This window comes from Hibiscus syriacus, unplaced genomic scaffold (assembly GCF_006381635.1).
Source record: "Hibiscus syriacus cultivar Baekdansim isolate YM2019G1 unplaced genomic scaffold, ASM638163v2 tig00112857_pilon, whole genome shotgun sequence".
NCBI lineage: Eukaryota > Viridiplantae > Streptophyta > Magnoliopsida > Malvales > Malvaceae > Hibiscus > Hibiscus syriacus.
Window position 1 is genome coordinate 957012 of NW_024063412.1, and position 14829 is coordinate 971840.

Here is a 14829-nt window from a genome sequence, read left to right on the forward strand (position 1 = left end):
AGTTATAATAAAATATATTATTATTTTTATAATATTTTATGTTATAACCAAAAATATTAAAATATATAATACTTTAAGTTACACATAACCTAAAATATTATGTTATATTTACTTAATGTTATCGCACTCTAGAACTCATCCTTTATTGCAGCCTTCTAATCTACTAATGATTTCACCAATGGAACATTTTTTTTTTGATAATGTAGGATTTTTTAATGTCAGATTAAAGAATCTGACCTTACAAGATAATCTTCGGAGGGACTCAAAAAATCTACTACTCTGTCCTTCCGCTTTTTTTCAAGATTTTCAGCCAACACGATTTAAACCTAAAATATAAGACGAGTTTATAATCCCAAGAGCATTGCTTTACCAAATAGGCCACGCCTGCTGTGGTCATTCAAAGAGAAAGTAATTAGTGGGTCCCAAACAATTCTTTCAAAGCGCAAGGGTAGGGCTAGATTCTAGAGTTTGGCAATTTTCAGAATCGATTTTTAGTTATGTACCACTTGACATTAAAATTTCACCGAACTTAAAAACATGTATTTTAACTTTTAAATTGTGTTATATTTTTCTTAAATTTTTGGCAATTTTGATAGAATAATTTAAACCTCAAATCTATTTTAGCTGAATTTTTTACAAATTACTCGGCCGGGTTGGGTACCCTGCCCGATATTTATCGGGTCGGGTATGGGTTACAAAATCTAATTTTTTCAGGTATCCGGTTACTCGAGTACCCGGTTAATTTTTATTTTTATTATATATATATATATATATAATGGATTATTTATATTATCTATTGTTAGATTTTGTATTTCGAACTTTTAAATTTTATGTTCGGATATTGGAGTATGTAATTCGAAGTTTAAAACATTTAAATTTGTGCATATTTTTTTAAATTAATAATTTAAAAATGAAGAAAAATAAAACCGGGTACCCGACAAAATTCGAATACCCAATAACATCCGGGTCAAAACAAAGATCGAAAAATCATCGACCTGAATGTTGCTAGTACAAAAAAATTCGAGTAACTGGATTTGCACACCCCTAATATGATATTATAGTGAATTTAAACCTCAAAAAATCTCCTATCATTTTCTATTTACTTCAAATTTAATAAAAAATAATTTAGTTATAAATATTAATTTAAATTTTATTTTAAGAATTATTCTATTCCAAAAAAAAATCATAACCTCCAAATGAATTTACATTAATTATACATTAATTATACATTTATACTGCGTAGTGAGTTTAAAAACTATTTCTATCTGCCGTTTCCAGATTTAACGACCTAAATTCTGGACGATCGGTTTCTACTTTCCAAGCCGTATGCTAAACACTTTCTCTCTCTTCTCGATTCGTCATGCGTTTCATCAAAAGCTTGTTCCATTAATTCTTTATTTTCTAGATTTTTACGGCGGAGTAGCAGGCAGATCCGCCGCTAACACGGGCACCATGAGCAACAACGGCCAACCCACCACACCGTATCGGAACTATATCCCCGGAATCGTCATGGATCCAACGTCACAGGTCGTGAACCGAGGTCTCGTCGGCAAGCGAACGCTAGCTGACTTCCAAATGCAGCAAAACCAGAACAATCATCTTGGCCTAGACGGTTTTTATCTCCGTTCGGTTAAGCCCAGAAATTTCCAGCACACTTTCCCGATTTCTCCACTATCGCCCCTTGATTTCTCGTCTCCTACCTGCAATTCGCAGTTCTACGGCATGTCGCTATTACAACAACTGCGCCCGCAGCAGCTTCCTCAAGGCATCACCGCCGGAGCCACAACCCAGGCGGTGAAACCGTGTTTATCGGGCGCTCCGTGCATGAACCCGGTTCAAAAACGGCTAGTCCAGCAGCAAGACCCGGAGAAAAATATGAGGAATCAACTACAAGAGTTGGAGAAACAACTATTGGACGACAACGACAACGAAGGAGATACGGTTTCGGTGATTACCAATACCAACAGCGACTGGTCCGAAACTATACAAAGCTTATTAAGTTCTAGCAGCCCTAACAACCCGATTGCTCCATCTTCAACTTCTTCATCTTCTTCGTCGACAACATCGGGGGTTTCTCGGGCTTCGACTTGTTCTAGGCAGACAATAATGGAGGTTGCTTCAGCTGTTTCCGAGGGTGAAACTGACGTTTTAAACCAGATCCTAAGCCGATTATCATTATTTGCTGACGCTAAAGGGAATTCCGAGCACAGGTTGATCGAGTTTATGTTGTTGTGTCTTAAATCGCGGGCTAACTCGGTGGAAAACCCGCTGCCAGTGGCTGAGTTGTTCAGTACCGAACACGTTGCGTCCACTCAGATACTTTATGATTTGTGTCCTTGTTTTAAGCTTGGGTTTTTGGCCGCTAATTTAGCCATCCTCGACGCTACTTTGGAGAAACCAAACTGTAAGAACTTGCATGTTATTGATTTTGATCTCGGGAAAGGAGGGCAGTACGTAAATCTTCTCCACTCGCTATCGGAGCGTGGGATTGCGAATCCTTCGTTGGTAAAGATCACAGCTGTTGCTGATAACGGTGGGGATGAGGGGTTGAAGATGGTCGGCGATAAGCTGAGTCAAATCGCTAAACAATTCGGAGTTTGCTTGAAATTCAATGTGATAACGAATCTTAAACTCAGAGATCTGAGTCGCGATTCGCTTGAGTGCGAAACGGACGAGTCATTGGCTGTTAACTTTGCGTTCAAGGTTTATCGGATTCCCGACGAGAGCGTGTCGGTGGAGAACCCGAGAGACGAGCTTCTCCGTCGAGTGAAAGCATTGGCGCCGCGTGTGGTAACGTTAGTGGAACAAGATATGAACACCAATACGGCGCCGTTCGCGTCGAGGGTGGTAGAGGCGTGCGGGTATTACGGAGCGTTGTTCGACTCGATCGAGTCGACCGTGTCGTCGGAACACTCGGAGCGAGTGAAGCTTGAGGAAGGTCTGTGGCGAAAAATCGCCAACTCAGTTGCGTGCGAGGGGAGGGACCGAGTCGAGAGATGTGAGGTATTCGGGAAGTGGCGGGCCCGGATGAGCATGGCGGGATTCGAGTTAAAGCCTATGAGCCAAAGCGTTGTGGAGTCGATGCGCGCCAGACTCAGTTCGGGTAATCGCGTCAACCCGGGGTTCACCGTTAAAGAAGAAAACGGAGGCGTTAGTTTTGGTTGGATGGGCCAAACTCTGACCGTCGCATCTGCTTGGCGTTAACTTCATGTTTCTTCTATTTTATCATTGATCGGTGTTTTGTATTTTTATCCTTTTTCCATATTAAAAAAAATCCCACCAAACCGAACCAAACCAGTATCCCGTGCCCACATTTTATTTAATATATAAATATAATTTGTTTGTGTTGAAAAAGGTGTTGGCTGTAAAACTGCTGGCTTCGTTGTTTACGGGACAATGGTGTTTGCGTCACATTACCAACAATCGGAGGGCTCCACTTTATGGATTACTATTGTTTTTTAAATATATCTAAATTATTATTATATTTATAAAAAATCCTAATATCTTTTAAATTATAAAAAAAATACCTCAAAATCTCTAAAAAAATTTAAATCCTAACCCTAATACACTATCGATGTCTTTTCTAGTCAAGACTATCATCGCTGACGTAACTCTTGCTATCATCCTAGTTATATGTGGTTGTAGTTGTCGTTGATTCGTCGTCTGAATCGCGATTTTCATCCTAAAGTTCGAGAATACAAAATATCGGTTTTTTGTCTACCGGTCACAATTTCATATGAGTTTTGATCGCCTGAGGAGGGACGGTCGGATGAAATTTCTTCGACGATAAAAGGTGATAGTCGTCATAAATTTAGGGATTAAAATAAAAGTTTTTAAAATTTTGGGATTATTTCAAAATTTATGTCTTCTTTTTAAAAAAAATATAATTTTATTTTTTATTTTAAATATATTTTATAAAATTATCATATTATTATGATACATGTTGCTTAATGAATGAATTTAACGTCGTTCACGATTTGAGTACTTAAAGTGATTAGGTTCGTAAAGTTAATGGGCCAAAAATTCCGTAGGCTAGTATTTGACACAAAAGGTATACTACCAACGCTCACCTCCCTCTTCTCTCCCTCCTTCACCCGTCGTACCACGGTGTCCCTGCGCCGGCGTCTCCATATCCGTCCGCCTATAACCGCTAGGTTCTCCGCCCAAAGCGCGGCGACGAGTCCACCGGATACCGGGGATCAAGTTGACGGTAAGAAGAGCAGCCGAGTGCAAGACCGAGGAAACACGGACCGAGTCATAACGCCTCGGTCTCAGGACTTCAATGCTTGGTACCTTGATGTTATTGCCAACGCTGAGCTAGCTGATTATGGTCCCGTTCGTGGAGCAATGGTCATTTGCCCCTACGGTTACGCTATTTGGGAAGCAATTCAGGTCGCTTCATTTTCTTATAATTTCCACTAATGGTTGCTCTTTTCTATCTTTTCAAAATTTTGGTTGATTTTGGATTTTTGCAGGATTATTTGAATGTTAAATTCAAGGAGACTGGGCATAGTAACATGTACTTCCCACAGGTGTGGGCATTGGTTTAGATAGAAATTAAGCTATCCTATTGTATATTTGCTTTGGTTTATGAAATTTACTGTGACTGCAGTTTATTCCATACTCATTTATAGAGAAAGAAGCTAGCCATGTGGAGGGATTTAGTCCAGAATTGGCTCTTGTCACGGTTGGAGGAGGAAAGGAACTCGAAGAGAAACTTGTGGTACACATGTAGTATTAGTTAGCTTAACTCTTTTTGTTTCTAGTATTACTTGCTAAATCTTCTCACTGCATTTTGATGAATTAGCTTAAATCTATCCAGCGACATACATACTGAATTACTTTTTAATGAAAATGCTGGTTCGAGAGTAACCATGATGGCATGACCTGATCAGTTTTGCCTTTGATCGTTATACTCCCTGAGGTTGTGACAGGTTCGACCTACCAGTGAAACCATTGTAAATCATATGTTTACTCAGTGGATTCACTGTTAACGTGATTTTAGTCTAATGATTAATCAGGTATCACCTTAGTTATTTATAACCTGTTTATATAGTTATGCAAAGTTGCCACTAACTGAGATCCACTCATTTTATCATGTTTTATTTGGTTTAGTGAGCAAATGTCAGTAGATGGGAGATGCGCACTAAACCGTTTGTAAGGACCCTTAAATTTTTTTGGCAGGAAGGCCACACAGCTCATGCAACACCAGAAGAGGCTGAAAAGGAGGTTTGTCACTTTACTTATGGCTTGGTTATGATTATTTCAGATGGTATTGTTTTTATTAAGGATTGGATGCTACTGAACTGCAAGCTGCAATACCTGTAATTGTAGGTAGAAAATCTAAAGTGGAAACGTTTGCTGGTGCCAATAAAACCTACACAATAGAGGGTATGATGGGTGATCGCAAGGCCTTGCAAGCTGGAACCAGCCACAATCTTGGGCAAAACTTCTCCCGTGCTTTTGGGACACAGGTGATTGATACACTGTGTGCATCTTTTTACCATTCCTGACATGGATATGCATCCAGTGAGCAAATAATTTGTTACCTAATGAAGTTTAATGTTTAGGAAATTTCTGGAAAATAGTGCACTTTTATTATTTACTGTCACGTAGATGAAATATGGACCAATGCAAAGAATATTATCTGACCTTTGTATTGGTAACTCCATGAATAATAAAGGTTTTTTTTTACCGAGACTTGTCCTTGTACAGTCACTGATGAAAATGGACAAATATAAAATTATTTATTACATATCCAAATTTTAAAAATATTTAGTTTAATACAAAATTATTTATTACATATCCAAATTATATAAAAATATTCTCATCTTAAATTATTTAAGACAAAAAGTGATTAAAATATAAACATTTATAAATTGGAATTCATCCCCTATAAGTATACGCAACAAAGAACCATTTAAGACTAGACCTTTAACCTTTGCAACATTGAAAACATATAATTTGAAAGCTTCAAGTTTTATCCAACTTAACAAAGGGTAGTGGACTTTCACTTTAATTAAAAAAGGGTAAATTAATAGTTTAGTACCTAAACTATCAACTTTGATCCATTTAGTATTTAAACATTTAATTTTTCAAAATCATACCTAATGTTTATTTTTATTTTATTTTAGTACCCCTGTTCAAAATTTAACTAAGTTTTGAAAAAAAAATCAATAGTTAGGAATGATTTTGGTACTAAAATGGGCCAAAATTGATAGTTAGTTACTAAATGCGTCAAGTTTTTAACTGCGGGTACTAAAATGATATGAAAACTAAAATTAGGTATGATTTTAAAAAAAATTAAAAGTTTAGGTACCCGTTAAAAACTTAAACACATTTAGTATATAACTATCAATTTTGACTTGTTTTAATATCTAAACTATCGTTTTTTTTAAAACTTTTAATTTTTTTAAAAACTTAACATTAAATTTTATATAAAGATACTAAAATGAAACAGAAAAATAAAAATTTTAACGACGATATCAAATTTTAAGTATTATTTTTTAAAAAAAATAAAAATTCAAATATTAAAAAATATATAAAAATTGATAATTTAAATATTTAAAAGGATGGGAAATGCAGCAGAAAGAGACCGAGGGATGAATGTGGGTCCAAACTATAACCCCTTTCCCGTTAGGCAGGGCGGTGGAGAAACTCCACTCTCAACATTCCACGTTCCTCAAATTATACCAATCATTTCAAGTTACGTTTATATTTTAATTTACGAGAATAATATTCATTTATTAAAATATTATGCTTTTAATAAAGATGCATTGCAGAATAGATTATTTGAACAATCCTTTTTGTACAAATATAATTCAGTACTAAAAAAACAATACATATATATATATATTTTTACATATTTATACAAACAGTACTAATATATTTTATGAGAAATATTTTTTAAGATGGACATATATATTAACAACATAAATTTTTTAAATGAGATGAGTGTAAATAAAATTTTAGGGCGGATACCGTTCATAAAATAAGTAATTAATCGAATAAAATTTATATTTTAAGATGGGCACAAAAAATTTTCAAGATAAACACCATTAATAAAATAAACAACTAATCAAAAAAAATTCAAATTTTAAGATAGGAACGTATCACCCTACCAAGCCGAGGCTCCGCTACTGCTAGGAAGACTAGCAAATATCCATTAATAGCTTAGGTTGTGGTCGATATCAAATGATGCAGTAGCAACTAAACTTTGACACGAGACTTTTTAGGCAGCCAATGCTACATAATATATTTATGAGAAAATAACTTTAGTGACCAAAAATCTTAGATAATATACGATTTTGACCAATTTTTTTTTGGATTTGCGAAAATGACCAACAAAATCGCAATGCGATCTCTAATTCGCATTGCGATCTCCACTATCGAAATTCGCGTTGTGATAGTTCATGGAAAATCGCATTGCGATTTTCCATTTCGCGTTGCGATAGATGAAAATCGCAACACGGTTTTCTATTTCGCGTTGCGATAGTCTACAGTTGTCGTTGCGATTTTCCAAATTCGTTGTGATAGTTAATAAAAAGATTTTGTTTCTTAAGAATTTTCTCTAAAAAGATAGTATCCGCGCGGACGTGTCGAAGACACGTATGACCACGACCACGACCACGACCACGACCACGACCACGACCACGACCACGACCACGACCACGACCACGGACGGCGGCGGCGGCGCGCGAGAGTCTCCCTTGTTCTCTATCACTCAACAAGGAAGTGGGAAAGACAAGCCTTAAATATCATTCCCAATAGTGTTTCCAATACTATGTGGGATTGAGCATTACCAACACTTGTTTTCAATACAATGTGATTATTCAGGAAACAATTAACAATCATGCACCTTAAAACAACTGAATTAGCAACCAATTGCATTAGTATTATACGATTAAATATGTCATAATTAAAAGTCAATCTACAATCAATCGCGATTATTGCAATTTTAAGCAAAACATTCAAAAATAATATCACTATTTAAGGCTCAATCCCACATAGTATTGGGAACAAGTGTTGGTAATGCTCAAATCCCACATAGTATTGGAAACACTATTGGGAATAGTATTTAAGGCTTGGCTTTCTCATTTCCTTGTTGAGTGATAGAGAACAAGGGGGACTCTCACGCACCGCCGCCGTCGTCCGTCTCGTCTCGTGGTCGTGGTCGTGGTCGTTGTAATACGTGTCTTCGACACGTCCGCGCGGATACTATCTTTTTAGAGAAAATTCTTAAGAAACAAAATCATTTTTTTAACTATCACAACGAATTTTCGCAACGAATTTAGAAAGACACTATCGCAACGCGAAATGGAAAATCGCAACGCGAAATGAAAAATCGCAACGCGATTTTCAACTATCGCAACGCGAAATGAAAAATCGCGTTGCGATTTTCAACTATCGCAACGACAACTGTAGACTATCGCAACGCGAAATGAAAAATCACAACGCGAAATGCAACGCGAATTTACGATAGTGGAGATCGCAATGCGAATTAGAGATCGCATTACGATTTTATTGGTCATTTTCACAAATCTAAAAAAAATTAGTCAAAATCATATATTATCTTAAATTTTTCATCACTAAAGTTATTTTCTCTATATTTATACGCCAAACCCAGAACATCGCTTCTTATTATTATTTTCTGTTGGCCTTTTTCTAATTTCCACCATGAAATCATTAACCATTGCAATAAACTACGTGGTTTGTTTTGGTAAATGGCGAAACCTAACAGTGCTTATTCAGAGTGATGGATTAAATTAATATATCTGTTCTTGGGGGGTTAAAAAGTTAAGTGCAGGGGCCACTATGCATTATTAGGATACTTTAGGTGGGGAGATTGAAAGGTGAACTGTGGAGTTAACACGTAGCCCATGAAATTGAAGCAACGTTCAAGACCGGAATCATGTCCAATGGCAGTGCAGTCGGGTCACTCTTCCACTAACACTTTTTTTTATGTCATATATTGGGCTCCGACATTGCAAATAGGCAGGTTTATCTATCTTGCTGTAGTCGACCTGTCTAGTTGTTGGCGGTCTTGTCTCTTGTTTAAGTATTGTTATTTTACTTTTTCAGATTTACGATTATTAGTGTGAATAAAATATTATCAAAAAATAGAATTATTAAGAATGTTATATTTTGTGTTTGATTGTTTAGCATGAATGTAAGATTATCGTGTTTGGTTAAATAAATAAAAGGTTATTAGAATGTATATTTGATCAAATTATCCTTGTTATATATTTATTTTTTTAACAAGTTAAAAAATATTTATATATTTTCTTAAAAAAATTAAATTCATGAAATTCATATAATTTTTTTACAAATTTGAAAATATAAAAAAGTTTAATGAAAGGGTAAAATTTTATTTTAACCCCTGAACTTCATATAAAATTTTAATTATAGATTTTTTTAGTAAATCTATAATAGTTTAAGGATAAATTTGTAATTTAATATTTGTAGAATTTTTATTATTCAATGACAGAACAAGGATATTTTTGAAAAAAATAATTTAAGGACATTTTAGTCCAAAACGTCGGTAATCCAACAATACATAAGGAAAGGGAGGTAATGACATTCCCGGTAATATACCCAAAAAAATTCACTATTGGTAATATAAGATTACCGGGAATGACATTCCCGACCAACCAAACGGGGAATGTGAATTTCATTCTCATTGGAATCTCACATCTCCCAACCAAACACACTTAGATATATTTGTTTTATAGATTGTAATTTTTTTTAAAAAAAAATTACGTAAAATATTTTATCTAAAAAAATATATATAAATTATTTTATGTAAAATAAATTATATTTTCTAAAAAATAGTTTTAAGAAACTATTAAATAAATAATATTATTAATAAAATAATATTTTTGAGTGTTTATACTCTGAAGTGAAAAATTAGGAAAATATTTTAAGAAAAATCAAATAGTAAAACAATTTACAAAAATATACAAAAGAATTAGAAAAATCAATTACAACTATCAAACACTAGAAAAATATTTTCCGTAAAACCGTTTACAACTATCAAACACCGAAAAACGTTTTTAAAAAATATTTTTCAACTATCAAACATAGGAAAATGAGAAAAATATTTTTTGAAAAATATTTTTCGGCTGTCAAACACACCTTTAATTTGATTTCAGCATAACTTACACGTTTAGTATTTAAAAGTATCAATTTTGATTCATTTTAGTATCTAAGTTTTCAATTTTTTTAAAATCATACCTAAAGTTTTATTTTTGGTTCATTTTAGTAACTTGTTCAAAAATTGATGTTAAAATTTAAAAATATTTAAAGTTTAGGTACTAAAATAGACAAAAAAAAATAATAGTTTAGGTGCTAAACGCGTTAAGTTTTTAACAACGGGATATTAGAATGAAATGAAAACTAAACGCTATGTATGATATTGAAAAACATGAAAGTTTAGATACTAAATGGATCGAAATTTACTCTTGATTTTAAAATATTTGTTATTTTAATTTATATTGGGTTGGACTGTAAACAATGGATTAGATTAAGTTTAGAATGAAAAATCTACCATTGTTCAAATTCAAAATAATAATAATAATTTTAAAATTAACATGACACACTGAAATACATCACTACTATGACACATCAAGATACACCATCAAATAAATTATTTTTATTAAGAAAATATTAAAAATTTCCAGGGTTTTTATGCATTTTTATATAAAAGTGTTATAAAAATATAAATTTAGGAATTAACATGATCTAAGAATCATCAAAAACAATTTTAAGTATTGCATGAAATAGATTTTGGCTCTTAAATTCCAACTAAAAAATACTTTTATATTTGAAGTTTAATAATTTAATTCATTTTAATATTCGATCCAAATTATATTCTTGAACACGACAAAATCTACATATCTTACAACACAATAATACTAGAAGAGACTAATTCGCATAATAAAACGTTTGTATCAAACTTTTTTCGAACAAGAGGTTGTACATCACTCAAGTGGTGGGAAAAATTCATACGTACAATACTCGATTTCATTGCAAAAATAAAAGGAAACTATACTTGTACATGCGATCCATGACAACGACAAGTGTTGTTTAATTGCTTGATCCATGAACACCATGATTCTTCTGTGATTCATGAACCCTTTTTGCTTGATTTGATTCTCCTGTTGATCTCTTTCTCCAACTCTTCGAGCCCTCCCACTTCCTCCAATTCCTGCAAGTTTGTATTTGATGTATTGATACGTATAATTTAAATAAAATTAAAAACGAATTATTTATTTTAAAAAAATAATTGCTAGTGATTCCCGATGATTCAAACAATATGGAATAAAAAAATTTGAAAAATAAATGAGATTTGGACAGTTAGTCACCTTAGCTCCTAGAAACAACCCATACGGTACACCTTGGAATTTTTCTGAATGATGGAGCTGAAAATGCCAAAAATCAAATCCAAATAAGATCAGAAGAAGGAAAAAAAAAAGGATAGATTGCTATCATTTTTTATCGTCTTATTTTTTGTTTTATTTTAGTATCATATCGTTAAAATTTTTTGATTTTGTTCCATTTTATTATCCCGATTCAAAATTTAATACTAAGTTTCAAAAATCTTAAAACTTTAGAAAGTAAATTAAAATAGACAAAAACTGATAGTTTAGATATTAAATGCATTATGTTTTTAACGATATGTATTAAAATGAAATTAAAAATAAATGTTAAGTATGATTTTAAAAAAATTAAAAATTTAATTACTAAAAAAAACTAATAGTTTAAATCATAAATACGTGGTTTACCCAAAAAAAAAATTGTTTGTTTATAACAAGGATAGTGTGGTGCGTAATTAAATAAATAACCTGATGAGCCGCTGCAACCTTCCGGAAATAGGGAACGTTGGCAATAGGCCCCACTGGGAATCTCTTATGCACAAGACCGTCGTGGATGAACATGTAGGCCATTCCGAACACCGTTATCCCAAGCCCCTGCACCCATCTCAAAAGGTACACACTATTTTATATTTTTAAAACAAAAACCACACGATTTTAAAAGTTTAAGTAATAAAATATATCAAACTGATAGTTTATATATTAAATACGTGATTTATCTAAATTACAATGATAGACAAAAGGTTAAGTAAACCAAGACATTAAATAATGATTAAACAATTTTTTTATCACTAAAACTTTAAAAATTATAAAACTATTATTGATTTTTTTAATATTTGTAAAATAATTACTAAATCTATTTTAAAAACAATCATTAAATTTTATCAAAATATTATAAATCAATCATTAAAATCTTTAAATTTTTATAAATTATTAATAGTAATTCATTATTTTATAATAATTTAATAAATTTAATAATTATTTTATAGCTTCAAAGTTGAATAATTGTCTTGAACATAATTCAACAAATAATTAAAGGCAGAAAAGAGAGACTTACAGCACCAAAACATAGACCAGGAACAAGGCCTTTGTTGAAGAAACCATAAGAGAGAAGAGCTACAGCTGGGACGGCGTTGACAATGGCGAATACATCGTTTAGCTCGAACGGACCTTCTCTAGGCCGATGATGAGACTGCAAAACAGCAAGAATTCGACTCGATTGGATTCCTGATATAATCTACATTAATATATCCATTGGGAAATGAATATATGAACAAATACCTCGTGCATATGCCACAAGGAAGCATGCCATAGAGCTCGATGTGCCCATCTAGCCCAAAACTCCATGCCCACCTGAACAAGGACAAAAACAGTTTCAGATTTCAACATTCAACGAGATGGTGACTCAGTGACTGGGTTTCAGATATTGAACTCACAGCAGCACCAACTGATAAAGCAAATGTGCCAAACATTTCAGAAAGAGGAACCTCTCCACCCTTGCAAAACGTATGAAAACAACACGGTCAGAGATTGACCGTACAATTAGAAACAAATGGGAGAAAATAATGAGGGAGAAGAGAAGGAAATGAACCTCCGTTTGCCAAGAAAATCTATAGTAAACTGCCATAACCGCCATGGAAGTGATGCCGAAACTAGACATGACGGCCGCGACAAGGTAAGTAAACCTTTCTGATCTTTTCCTAGCCAATTTCTCCGCCACATGGGAGGGTATTAAGATCCGTGGGTCGATGTTCCCCGCATCCTCGGAAGCTTCTTCCACGACCCGGGGCTCACCGAGTTTATTTTCCTCCAACACGAAGCAAACGGACAACAAACTCGTCTTTCTTCGAGCGCCGTACCTGATCTTTTGGTGGTGGATTAAAGGATTGAAAACCGGCGCTGGGTTCGGTCTATGGTGTGAGAAGAGTAGTGAACGGGAGGTTTTAGGGGTTACGGTGGCGTATAGACCGGCAGCCATGGAAATAAACCTTGAGAAGCTCAAAGCGAGGTCCGGCGAAGAAGAAGAAGAAGAAAAAGAGAGAGAGGCCGGTGGTGGAGTTTTATGTCTTTTATAGAGTGAGGTTAAATGCACGAAGACCACAACTTTTCCCTTTTGATTTTGGTATCGTGGGAAATACTATGGAATTAAAACACTCTATCTACATCCTCGACAGCCGTCAATGCGTATTTTTAATTTACACAGAAATTAAAAGAGAAAAAAATGTCATTGCTTCGTCTACTAAAATTGCCACTACGATTGGTCTTCAAATCATCAAATGTAACACGTGGTGTTATGCATGTCAACTTAGATTAGTGTTTAATTAATTTAAATTATTATAATTTTTATTATAATTATCGATATTTAATATATTAATTAATTCGGATCCTGTTGTCACATCCTAATTTCGGAGATAAATTTTTCTTACTTTTATTTTGATGATTAAATTAAAATTTGGCAAAATTTAGAGATCAAAATGAAACTTTAGCTAAATATAGACCCAAATTAGAAAGTTTCAAAAGCCAAGAACTTATGGCATAGTTATACCATTTTCTTTTGATGGGTATAAAACACTCCCAAAATCAGCAAATTTCCATTTCTGTAAACCAATCCTCTCTCTTCAACCTTCCATTTTTGAAATATATAAGCCAAGGATACTTAAACGTCGTTTTACTTCCGACCAAAGCTCCGTTGTTGATACCGCTCATACAATTGAAGTCCTTGTGTTCGTCTCGAGTCCAACGATTGTCTCTTTGTTTCCATCGTCGTTGGCGTGAGGAGGGGTGAATGATAACAAGTTTCTGGTGAAGCATAATCGGGCTCTCTGTCATTCACAAATGTGAATTGAGGTTGGTAAGTGCCTTAAAATGCTTCTAAATAACTTTTAGATTTTTTTTCATATTTTTTCGATCGTAGATAAGCCCGAAAGCGCCCCCAAATGCCATCGTTACGCATGGGGAAGAGCAACCGCTTGGTGGGTTTCTAGAAGTGGGTCAAACCGACCCGCTAACCTGATCTGACCCAACCGCCTGACCCGTTGGTCTATCTGCCCGATCTGATCCACTTACCCGACCCGTGCACTGTCATCCTAAACCCAAATATGATCCAGCCCAAACTGAACTGGCTCAACCCGAATCAGTCTAATGGAGCCGAGCTGAACCAAATTGAATTGGTCCAGCCATTTCGCACGAGCTGTGTCGCGCCGCACCGCGCCACACCGCGCCGTTTGACTATTGACCGACGTTGACCGTCGACCATAGTTGACTTTTTCAAAAACCTCGGTCTTGATGTTTTTCGATGTCCTGAGTCCAATTTTGCGATCGGTTTTACCAAATTCTAACCCCCAAAAATCCCCAAATCAAGCCTATTAATCCGAAAATGCTTAGTATTTTAACATTTTTGTTTATTTGTTTGGGAGCACTAATCACATATAATGTTACACTTTAGTTTCGTTAGGAT

General features: G+C 34.3%; 2 protein-coding genes and 1 pseudogene across 3 annotated transcripts; 2 read left to right on the forward strand and 1 right to left on the reverse strand.

Moving 5' to 3' along the window:
* The first annotated feature begins 1264 nt into the window (after nucleotides 1–1264).
* On the forward strand, nucleotides 1265–3445 carry LOC120184200 (scarecrow-like protein 8). Its single transcript, XM_039188722.1, has 2 exons — nucleotides 1265–1324; nucleotides 1406–3445. The coding sequence occupies exon 2, from the start codon at nucleotides 1453–1455 to the stop codon at nucleotides 3202–3204; it is 1752 nt and encodes a 583-aa protein (XP_039044653.1). The 5' UTR covers nucleotides 1265–1324; nucleotides 1406–1452; the 3' UTR covers nucleotides 3205–3445.
* Nucleotides 3446–3982: 537 nt separating this feature from the next.
* Nucleotides 3983–5733, forward strand: LOC120184178 (annotated as a pseudogene).
* Nucleotides 5734–10955: 5222 nt separating this feature from the next.
* LOC120184201 (beta-carotene 3-hydroxylase 2, chloroplastic-like) lies at nucleotides 10956–13476 on the reverse strand. 2 transcript variants are annotated; one of them, XM_039188723.1, is made up of 7 exons: nucleotides 12964–13476; nucleotides 12809–12868; nucleotides 12654–12725; nucleotides 12430–12564; nucleotides 11844–11969; nucleotides 11364–11420; nucleotides 10956–11206 (listed from the first exon to the last, which is right to left on the reverse strand). In XM_039188723.1, the coding sequence occupies exons 1-7, from the start codon at nucleotides 13348–13350 to the stop codon at nucleotides 11126–11128; spliced, it is 918 nt and encodes a 305-aa protein (XP_039044654.1). In that variant the 5' UTR covers nucleotides 13351–13476; the 3' UTR covers nucleotides 10956–11125. The 2 variants fall into 2 exon arrangements, with proteins under 2 accessions (XP_039044654.1, XP_039044655.1); XM_039188724.1 differs by lacking the exon at nucleotides 12809–12868.
* Nucleotides 13477–14829: the final 1353 nt, after the last annotated feature.

Coding starts and splice junctions, on each gene's coding strand:
- LOC120184200 (XM_039188722.1), top strand. CDS start 1,453: ATGAGCAACAACGGCCAACCCACCACACCGTATCGGAACTATATCCCC.
- LOC120184201 (XM_039188723.1), bottom strand. CDS start 13,350: ATGGCTGCCGGTCTATACGCCACCGTAACCCCTAAAACCTCCCGTTCA. Junction 12,565..12,653: donor CCTTGTGGCATATGCACGAG/GTATTTGTTCAT, acceptor GCTGTTTTGCAG/TCTCATCATCGGCCTAGAGA. Junction 11,207..11,363: donor GGTTGTTTCTAGGAGCTAAG/GTGACTAACTGT, acceptor ACAAACTTGCAG/GAATTGGAGGAAGTGGGAGG.